The sequence below is a fragment of the Rhododendron vialii genome, chromosome 7a, assembly GCF_030253575.1.
Source record: "Rhododendron vialii isolate Sample 1 chromosome 7a, ASM3025357v1".
NCBI classification, from domain to species: Eukaryota; Viridiplantae; Streptophyta; class Magnoliopsida; order Ericales; family Ericaceae; genus Rhododendron; species Rhododendron vialii.
Genome location: NC_080563.1, coordinates 41,192,366 through 41,202,500, shown reverse-complemented (window position 1 = coordinate 41,202,500; position 10,135 = coordinate 41,192,366). Strand labels below are relative to the sequence as shown.

At 38.7% G+C, this 10,135-nt stretch overlaps 2 protein-coding genes across 3 annotated transcripts in view; one reads left to right on the top strand and one right to left on the bottom strand.

Annotated features, from left to right (window-relative positions):
• Window positions 1–2,741, bottom strand: part of LOC131334500 (DNA-directed RNA polymerase II subunit RPB1) — an 8,670-nt gene extending 5,929 nt beyond the window's left edge. Inside the window, exons 1-6 of the mRNA XM_058369539.1 lie at window positions 2,435–2,741; window positions 2,086–2,349; window positions 913–1,212; window positions 681–839; window positions 274–435; window positions 1–186 (exon numbers count right to left, since the gene is read on the bottom strand). The exon at window positions 1–186 is cut by the window's left edge and continues 35 nt beyond it. Coding sequence (XP_058225522.1) covers window positions 1–186; window positions 274–435; window positions 681–839; window positions 913–1,212; window positions 2,086–2,349; window positions 2,435–2,518 — 1,155 coding nt within the window. The 5' untranslated portion in view covers window positions 2,519–2,741. The remainder of the gene's footprint in view (window positions 187–273; window positions 436–680; window positions 840–912; window positions 1,213–2,085; window positions 2,350–2,434) is intronic.
• Window positions 2,742–4,674: 1,933 nt separating this feature from the next.
• LOC131334499 (uncharacterized) lies at window positions 4,675–8,967 on the top strand. Of its 2 annotated transcripts, none has more exons than XM_058369538.1 (3): window positions 4,675–4,826; window positions 7,929–8,044; window positions 8,683–8,967. In XM_058369538.1, the coding sequence occupies exons 2-3, from the start codon at window positions 7,939–7,941 to the stop codon at window positions 8,820–8,822; spliced, it is 246 nt and encodes an 81-aa protein (XP_058225521.1). In that variant the 5' UTR covers window positions 4,675–4,826; window positions 7,929–7,938; the 3' UTR covers window positions 8,823–8,967. The 2 variants fall into 2 exon arrangements, with proteins under 2 accessions (XP_058225521.1, XP_058225520.1); XM_058369537.1 differs by lacking the exon at window positions 4,675–4,826 and adding an exon at window positions 4,848–6,186.
• Window positions 8,968–10,135: the final 1,168 nt, after the last annotated feature.

The following is a 10,135-nucleotide window of genomic DNA, read 5'->3' as shown; positions in this document are numbered from 1 at the left end:
AGTTAAATTCAATGCGATACTCCATGGTACACCCAGCTCATCAATGTTAATGGTTGGGTCTGGGGTGATGACTGTACGTGCAGAAAAGTCCACACGTTTACCCATCAAATTGCCTCTAATACGCCCCTCCTTCGCCTTAAGCCTACTGCATATAGACTTGATAGGCCGTCCTGACCTCTGCGTAGCCTGAAAAAACAAACAAAACAAGATTCAACCAGAAGTTATAATAAGTATGTCAGTATGTGTGAGTGTGGAATACAGAAACAGGCATACCCTTGGCTGACCCGGAAGCTCATTGTCAAAATACGTAGCTACATGGAACTGCAATAACTGTGCAAATTCAGAGATTATGTGCGCCGGTGCTCCATTTCTCTCCTGTTTCCTCAGGTTTTCATTATGCCTAATGATCATCGCCAACTGATGAGTCAAATCATCCTGCTCCAAGAGGGAAAAAGTGGGGTTATGATACTGAATTCCAGGATTAACATGTAATACACAAGTTGCCTGGTAACATTATAAAACTTCCAATGCAAACGGTTGGCAGATACTTTATGACCATGTAAAAAGGTATAAAAACATAAGTCACAGAAAAACCTATATGCCGTGAAGTCAAAAAAATCTCCTATAACTTCAAAGGAAAATCCCTTATGAAAGAAAGTGGTACTACACGAAAGACTTGCCTCACTCCGGGCAGACGTATCCATCATCACAGAAGGCCTCACTGGAGGAGGCGGTATTGGAAGGACTTGTAATATCATCCAATCTGGACGTGCATACTTAGGATTCAAACCCAATAACATACAGTCTTCATCACTTATACGTTTCAGGACATTTAGAACCTGTGTAAACATCATGTAGCTTTGTAAGTCTTGGTAAGCCAAAAACCGAGAAGAGGAAAAGTGTACGAATTACCCTTTCAGCAGAGAGCTGCTGTTTTCTTTCAACAGGTTCGGGAAGCTGATCTGGGTCATCATTTTTCTTCTTCTGAATCTTGTATTCAGCCACCATTTTCATCCCTTCAATAGTAAGCTTTGGCTGCTGTGAACCACAACCACCTCGGCTCTTCTTAACTGGTTCATCAGTATCTTGACCTTGGGTGTCAATATCATCGCCGCCTTCACATTTTGTTTTGCCCTTGCAGGCATCCAAGATCTTTTTAAGTCTGTTTTTCGGATTTCGAATTTTCTGAGCTTGCTTAAATTTGTGATCCTCCTACAATGTAGTAAATGAATCAGGAACGCAGTCACAATTGTATCTTTTAATGAATCATAAGGTAGGAAATACCAAAAAAAAAAATTAACAATGCAGAGAGGTCAAACAAACATCTTCCAAGAATAACTAACATAATTCACTTGAACCATTCCAAGTCAAATACTAAGAACTTTAAAAACCCAAGCGAAATTGAAAGCCATCAATTTTTTGATAACCATGAAATTGCAGATGATGCACCCTAAACTTGGTTATATTCAAACAAACTTCCGTAAAGGCGACCATGATGCAAACTCTATTACCTTGATTTTCCTCAATAAGATTATTGTTAGAGTCATAGTCTGCGTCATAGGCCCAAACAAGCTTTTACCGAAGCCAAACACGAATCAAGCTCACGCAGTTAATTTCTTTAACAGCCCTAAATTTAGCTCTACTATAATTGCAGATGACACTTGTTTATATTTAAACGGACTTTCATCAAGCCGATCACCAGGCAAACTCAATCATCTTGATTTTCTTAATAACCTTATTGTTGGAGTCATAGTCTGCACCTTAGACTAAAACAAGCTTTAAACAAGCCAATCACGAGTCGAGCTCTAGTAGTTTGTTTGTATCACAGCACAGTGATGTTTCAAGAACCAATTAAGTATAGAATTGCAGATGACGCGCCCTATACTTCTTTATATCCAAACAAACCTTAATCTAACCCATCACGAGGCAACCCCAATTGGCCTGGTTATCTTTACTGAGCTGATTAGACTAAAACAAGCTTTAAACCCGCCAAACAAGAGTCGAGCTCTTGTAGTTTGTAACTTCTTGTATCTAATAGCCCCAATATGAAGCCTGAACCCTAAATCAATAGAGCGAAAAAGCTACCTCATCGGCAAGGACTTTGGAGCAATTGAAGCAAACGCAACGCATAATACTAAGCACCGTTTTCATAAACCCGATATGAAACATGGGCTTGGCTAGCTCGAGGTGCCCGAAATGGCCGGGGCACTCGGCCATATTGGCCATACAAGTTTCGCACTTCATTTTACGATCGATTGTGCCCAGCCGCGGGTCGCTGAGCCCGCCCGGCTTCGGCTTCCCTCTCTCCGTCGTCTCGCTGTGCTCGATCTGCACTACTGACATTTGCCTCTGCCCAAAAAAAATCAAAATTTTAAAAAAACCACAATATCAAAACCCTAACTTTTTTCTTTTCTTCAGAGAGAATTTGACTTACGATCTCGTCGGGGCTGAGAATGCCGAACTGGACCATGCGTACTTTGGCTACCTCCGCCGGAGAGTAAGGGAATCGCATATCCATGACTACTTCTAGGGTTTTGTTTTGAAGTTTCGATCAAAAGCTTTGATTTTGGTTTGAAATCACTGGAAACTTGTGTTTAGTTAACTAAATTCGATTTTTAACGGTAATTTTCGATCTTGTTTTTCAGTGAAAGGTGTTTCGGTCGCATTCGACAGAAACCGATCGCGCTCTCTCTCTCTCTCTCTCTCTAGATGAGAGAAGAAGATAGATTCCGAGGAGGAAAATGTACGATGTGGGGGATATTTATAGAGCGAAATCCCTAGGGTTTTTTTTTTTATCCGGAAATCCCTAGGTTGGCATTTGGCCGTACTAAAGAGTTACAGTATGAGTCGTATGACGGTGAAAATAAGCGAAGTACTGTCGAATACCGAAAACACCCCTCTTTGTGACTTGTGAGTTTTGTGTGGGAGAGTGGCTTATTTACTGAGGTCCCTTATTTACAGAGTTGCGCAATCTTGACCGTTCAAAGTTGAAACGAACGTGTGCGATTCACCTCCGTAAATAACTATTCACGGAAGTAGTCATTATAAAGTTTCTCTCTTTGTCGAGAATTTGCTATATCTTTGAATATGGATGTAAGTGTTCTATATCTAATTTAAATCTAACAATACTGACTTTACTAGATAGAAAAATTAGTGTTCTAAAAGTGAGCCCCTTAAGACGACTAATCCTCGCTTAGGCGCTATGTAGTTGTACAATGCCTAGATTACAGAGGTCCCAAGTCCTGTATCTACCAAGAAAATGTCTTCCCTTACGCATAAAACTTCAAATTGTAAGGCGTTTTCCACTGTATGTGTTCTAAAAGTCAGCGGCCTAAGACGACTAGTCCTCACTTAGGCGCTATGTAGTGGTACAATGCCTAGATTATAGAGCTAAGTAGTTGGCGCTTAGTCCTCACCTAGGCGTTAAGAGATCGTCTAGTCAACACCTAAACGTTAAAAACGCCCTTTTTTTCACCCCGCTAATGCCTATTTTTTGGAACATTGAGAAAAAATTACATTATAATAAGTTAGACTTTTCAGGTTATACTCTTATATTTAATTTTATTGGAATTTTTTTTTCTCTATATGTTTTTAGTTTGTCTCCTCGAAATCCTTGAGATTATGGTAAAATTTTGACTAAAAAATGACAAGTTTTTAGAAGGGGAAAAAACCCAGTTATACAAAACCTATATCCAAAGTCTGTTAATGTTTGCTCAAATGGAAAACAATAATAGATTAAAAGTCGAAACAGATACTCTAGCTGCCTCCTAGCTCTTTTCGGCGAAGAACATTGACAATCGCCCGTTGAGTAACATGATTTTCAAATGCAGGGCTTTAATGCAACACTTTGACAGCATCACCATCAACCACATCTTCCGCGAAGCAAACAAATGCGCCAACGCTTTGACAAGTGATACCCCGGTTTTCAGTGGGGAAAATTTTCTACTATCTTTACGTTCTGTATTGTATTGTTAATTAATTTTATGCAGACTTTATCGGGGTGGAATATTGAGAGATGTAGGTTTTGTTTGGTTAGAAGTTTAGTTTACTGAGAGATGTAGGTTTTGTTTGGTTGAAAGTTTAGTTTAGTTTAATTTTAGTAGTTGATGGAGAGAGAAATAGAGTAATGATTGAAGATAGAGGTAATGATTGGGGAGAGATACAGAGAGATGAGAAAGTAATAATTGTAAAAATAGGATAATGATTGAAGAAAGAAATAGGGTAATAATTAAAAACAAAACTAAAACTGAAATGTTAACCGAACAAAGCCGTATTAACTGAAATGTTAACCGATATATGTTAGAGTTAATTTTTTACAAGGTCCTATTCAAAAATTTATAAATATTTTTTTAGATATTTATGAGATCCAGAATGGATCAAACGTGTTTTCCTTCGTGGTTCCTGCAAATCTTGCCATTAGAATTTCCGAAAAAGAGAAAGCGGGCATACGATTTGACTCTAAAAAAAAAAATTGAACACAGAAACATAAAGCTCTGTTTGGAACTCAGGAAAAAGAAAAGAAAATAAAAGAATTTTTCCTCCGATTGTTTGGTTATAGAAAAAAAAAGAAAAAAAAAAGATTTTAAGTAAAGTAAACAGTAAATTTTTCTCTTATTTTTCTCTCATTTTCCTTTCTTTTTTTTTCTTTTTCTTTCCATAAGTTCCAAACGGAGCCTAAGTATATTCATAACCAAGAACAAGGTACGAAGGATCCAAAGATCCGAAGGCAGCAGTTTGGTCTGATTCGCAGTGAACTGGTTTGCTCCCGCCGAAACCTTCTAGAGAGAGACAGAGAGAAGAACCTCATTCCTTCCCATCTCTCCAAGGTATGGCTGTGCAACTAATTTAGCTCTACACCTACAGTTTCTTTCAAAGGAAATCTCTTTAGCCTAGAGCGTTAGATTGGAGATTTTGTGACAGATTCGATATTGAAATTCAATTAAGCTAGCCTGAGAATCACTGAACATGGATTTGGTGCGTCTAGTGTTTTGCTATATGGGTTGTTTTGTTTGTGTGTTTTGGGTAATTCTGTATGGTTTATTTTGCTATGAACATTGAACAACGTGGTTATGAGTTGATTTGGTTGCTGAGTTTACGAAAGTTGTCTACTTGAGCAAGCTTGCATTTTTCCTGGGTACTTTCAATAATGGGATGACTCGACAGAGCTCAACGGATTCATGTAGCCATTTCCAAGTGATGGGACTTGAGGCGATTTGGTTTGGTTTATTTTACTCGTAAGAACTAAGAACAACCTGTAAGGCGATACTTCATATAATGAAGTTTTTCTTCGTGGGGAGCGGGGAAGAGTTTGATCCAGTATGATGTTGTTTTCCACCTGAGTAAACGTAATTTAGGTATTCTCGTCTCGTGACCATCAGATTTGACAAGTCATATTTTGGGGGTACTTGTTGGCTGTAATTAGGATCTTTTCAGCCTTTTTATCATTTTCAGAAACGAAGTTTTCAGCCTGCAATTGTGGCTTCCTGATTGGAACCCCACTATGTAAATTGAGGAGAAAAATATTAAGATAGGATACTTGCCTCTTAGTTTTGGAGAAGAATGACTTGTGTCATTGTGCTGAATAATTGGGAAACAGTTAAGCAATTCTGGTTGTTTGTCTTTTACAGCAAGATGAAAGGCTGTCAGACCACCTTCATATGTGAAGAGATATGTTTTGCGGACTCCTCTACTTGTCTGAAGTACCCATGTCCGACACTCGTCCCTTGGGCAAGGGTACGGGATTCGTATCAGGCATTTACAGTCACGTACTCACCTCAAAAAATTAAGTAATCTATGCTTACAATACATGTGCACATAGAACTCTATAACTATGCTTGAATTGCTCTATGACACCTTATGGCGTCATTCTATACTTCAAATCAAAGAAGTAAATTGATAACCACGTGTATGTTGCTAGTGCAAGGACTTGGTGCCCATCACCTAAGCTTATAGGATTCCCTTCCCCTTGCGACTCAGTTGGCCTTACATTTTTAGCTTTCCACTAGACAGCTTCGTTTGTACCTCCATGTTCCATATTTGTGAACTTTTGAGTCAGTTTCGGAGTGAACTGGTTTGCTCCTGCCGACAACATCTAGAGAGAGAGAGAGAGGACACCGTCACCGTTCGACGCTGCTGCTGGCGGCGCAGATAGAAAGAAGAACCTCATTCCTTCACATCTCCCACAAGGTATGGCAGATTATCGTGGAACTAATTTAGCTTTAGAAAGTTCTTTTTCTAGCTGATTGGAGATTTTCAAACAAATACAAGAGTGGAAATTGAATTTAGACTAGGTTGAGAATCCCCAAAAATAGGTTTTGTGCGTCTAGTGTTTCTCTATTTGTACGTCCATTTTGATTTGATATGTACAACGTGATAATGGGTTGATTTGGTAGCTGAGAGCCCACGAAGAAAATGTGGAGTTTGCGAAATTATTCTACTTGAGAAAGCTTGCATTTTTCGTTGGTAATTGTAAGAACACGATGCCTCAACAGAGCTCAGTGGAGAGAACGGATTTATTTAGCCGTGGCCGTGCTTATGGGAATGGGACTTGAGGCCGTTTGGTTTGGGTCACTTGTAAGAACTAAGAACCACCTTTAAGGCACTGTTTCATATAATCAAGTTTGGGTTCATGTGGAGAAGGGAAGACTTTGATTCAATATGATGTTTTCCATCTGGGTAAACCTAATTTATGATTTCTGTAGAGCATTAGATTTTGTTATCCATATTTGTGGGGTACTTCTTGTCTGTAATTAGGATATTTTTAGCTTTGTTTTACCTAGAAGAAGTTTTCAGCCAGAAATTGTGACTCCAAGATTGGAACCGTGCGAGCTACATTGGGAAATTGAGGGGAGAGATGGGACAATGGTTTGGGTTTTAAAAGAGGTTTTGGGGTAATGAGTGAAGAGAGATAGTAAGAGAAAATTTATTGGGGACCGTGCACTAAAGAGAGGTTGGGTTTTGAGACCTAAAATGAACACATTTAGTGCTCCAAATTTACCTTGGAGAAGAAGACTTGTTGTTCAGCTTTTTTTTTTTTTTTGGTAAAACTTGTTCAGCTTTTACAGCAAAGTGATAGGCTGATAAACCCCCTTCATCGGGGGAGAGAGATGTTACGTGAACTCCTCTACTAGTCTGAAGTACCCATGTCTGGCACTCAATAGTTGGGCAAAGGTTATGGAATTCATGTTGGATATTTATAGTCGTACACTCACCCCCAAAAAATTAGCAATCCAAGTTTAAAATGTATATATATGTAGAACTCTATCATTATGCTTGAATTGCTCTATCACACCTTATAGCATGATTCTATACAATAAATAAAAGAAGTAAATTGGTAATTACATATATGTTGCCATGTCCATATCTCCTGAGAGGCTGGGACTTGAGAACTAAGATGAATCCGACACTTGAACGCTTACCTAGATTCCATGTTACATTAGGGGGAGAGTTTTGGCTGGCACAGGGACCTGTTGCTCGGCACCTAAACTTAAAGGATTCCCTTCCATCTCTGTCTCCCTTCCTCCATAGACACTTCTTTTGCTTCTTTCTCCTCCTTTCTTTTCAAGTGAAATTCTTATTGACTCAGTTTATGCTTTTGTAAAGCCATTTACACGTATTGATTGGTAGAAGAAGCAACTATGAAATTTTTTAGCACAAATACTGGGCATGTTCATTATTATATAGGAGTATCATTTTCATACCTCTCAAATTGCAAGTTTCTAGTTGGGTAGTTCTTGTGTAGTCCTCCCTTTTTTCTCCCCATCTCCTTCTATAAGTCCCTAATATAGAACCTATTTACTATGGAAGACAGGCGGTGTATGCCTAAAATAAGTGTACCGAGCTGTTAAAACTGGATTTGTCAATGCAATAACCATAACAATGACACTTGCTATGACAGAAACTCACACGTAACTGTACTATTGTTGAAGGAAATCTTTCATGGTTCTCGCCTTAGATTTGCGGGATTTTCTTCTCCGTGCTCAAGTGCTGAAGCTGTATAGACAAGCTCTGAGGATTGCCAGAAGAGCCCCGGGCCATGCTAGAGGTAGCTTCTGATTTAAATGAATCTTTTCATTATGATCTGTTTTGTAAAATAGAAAAGTGGATAGGAATTCCTAGAACTATAACGGAAATCACAGTATGATCTTGGTACTTGTTCTTGCCTCCCGGTCATTCCTATCTCTTTGCTAATTTGTTTGGATGTTCGGATGAATTTTTAAAAATTTTTGGGTTTGGTTTTCGGGGTAATGAGTGAAAAGAGAAATTACGGTAATAATTGGAGATAGGGTAAAGAGTGGAGATAGATGGAGAGAGAAATGAGAATAATGATTGGAGATAGGGGTAATGAGTTGAGAGAGAAATGAGAATAATGATTGGAAAGTAGGGATAATGAGTGTTTTTTTAGTTGGGATTTTTTTTCCAAAACTTGATCCGAACAAGGCATAATCTTTTGTCTGCTAACTTGTTTGGATGTTTTAATCTTCCTTGGTCAATTTGTTCACTCTTCTTGGTCAAAATTTAACGAGGTTTTGTTTTTGAAGATTGGTATATTCGAAATCTAAAGAGTTGTTCCAAATTGCATGTGCCCAAGCTTGCAGAACTTTATGGTCAGGTGTTAGTGTTAGTGGCTAACATCTTTTGCTCACTTTTAATGGAGATTGCCATATATTGTGATGGATACAGCTGATCTGATGCACATGATTAGACAAGAGATGGAGAACAACCGGAATTGCAGTGACAAGCAGAGGATTCGTTTCTTGATAAGCGAGGGAAAGGGAAAATTGAAAGGTTTGGATGAGATGCTCGATATGCAGGGTCATTGATTGTGTAGTTGTTTGTTTACTTGGAATTTATAGGGAACTTTCTTGTGTCTGAAAGAAAGTGTAAGATTTTTTTGAATGGTAATGATAATGTTACTGTATCAAACTTGTTTCCAATACATATAGGGAAATTTCCCCTTGTCTGAAAGATTTTACCCAATTTTTTTCAACCTTCATTCAGAATGCTTATTTAGCAAATATGTTTCCAAGTTAGCTTACATAAGTTGTACATAACACTCAGGTTATGTAGGACTATTGGTCGAAATCACATTTTTAATTCCAGAATTCTCACCCTTATTCCTTGAAGCATATTGATTTTGGAGACTCTACGCTCTCAGGTTGTACAATAAAGTCATATTATCCTCTTTGTTTTGCTCATTGCCATAATGTCACTTTGCTTAGATCAAGTCCAGTGGCCTGAAAAAGGCTTACCTGATGCCGAAAAAATGCAAAATTGGTGCCCCGATGGTGTGAATTTTGCTGTCATTTTTTGCTTTGGCCAGCCATTTTCTCTAAAAAATGGCACTGAGAATCGCTTTGCCATTTGTGTGCCACATCATCAAACCCGACAACCAATTCCAAATGGCAAAACACTATTGCACCATTGATAGTAGTTAGTTGTAAAAGGGATACTATGCAAATTTTGAAAAAACAATGGCATTGGAAATGACATTGCACCCACGTCATTTTTTGGCAAATGTCATTATTCATTGCCAAAAATGGCAATGGCTCAAGATATTTTGGCTTAACCATTGGACTTGCTGTTAGTGAGGAAATGCCCATGCGAAACATAAATCCTTGAATCTTGTTCCACAGTTTTCACATCATTTCAATGCTGATCCATAAAAAAGGCTCCAGTCTTGACTACAAGTGAAGAGAAAGCGAGCCAAACAAAGAAATACCACAGTAACACAACTCAACAGACCTTTTCCCCAATTTTTGTAGGGGAAGCCATAATGTAGTTGAAAGGCGAAAGAACTAAACGATGAGAAACTGAGATGCTAAAAACTAAGAAAACAGCTTGATCTGTATGAAACATGAGTAGCATAGCGCATATTATGGTGGTGCTTGAAGCCAGAACAGAGAAACCGAACGAGGGCGATTGATTGCGTGCACATCCACTGTCCCACAGAGTAAAGAAATGGAACTGGACCAGAAGCGATAGCTTGGAAATCCCCCTCAAGAGTGACAGTTTCCCAGCATGCCTCCATAGCCCAGGTGGTTGCCATTCTAGCAGCAGCTGCTTCACCAATGAAATGAGACCGTTCAAGGGCTCCGGCTCACAATAGATCATGACCTTTGTTCCGAGCAACTAT

What these genes read in the sequence shown, in the direction of transcription:
- LOC131334499 (XM_058369538.1), top strand. Translation starts at nt 7,939, where the DNA reads ATGGTTCTCGCCTTAGATTTGCGGGATTTTCTTCTCCGTGCTCAAGTG. An exon ending in AGCCCCGGGCCATGCTAGAG is followed by an intron (nt 8,045 to 8,682) that starts GTAGCTTCTGAT and finishes TGATGGATACAG; the next exon opens with CTGATCTGATGCACATGATT.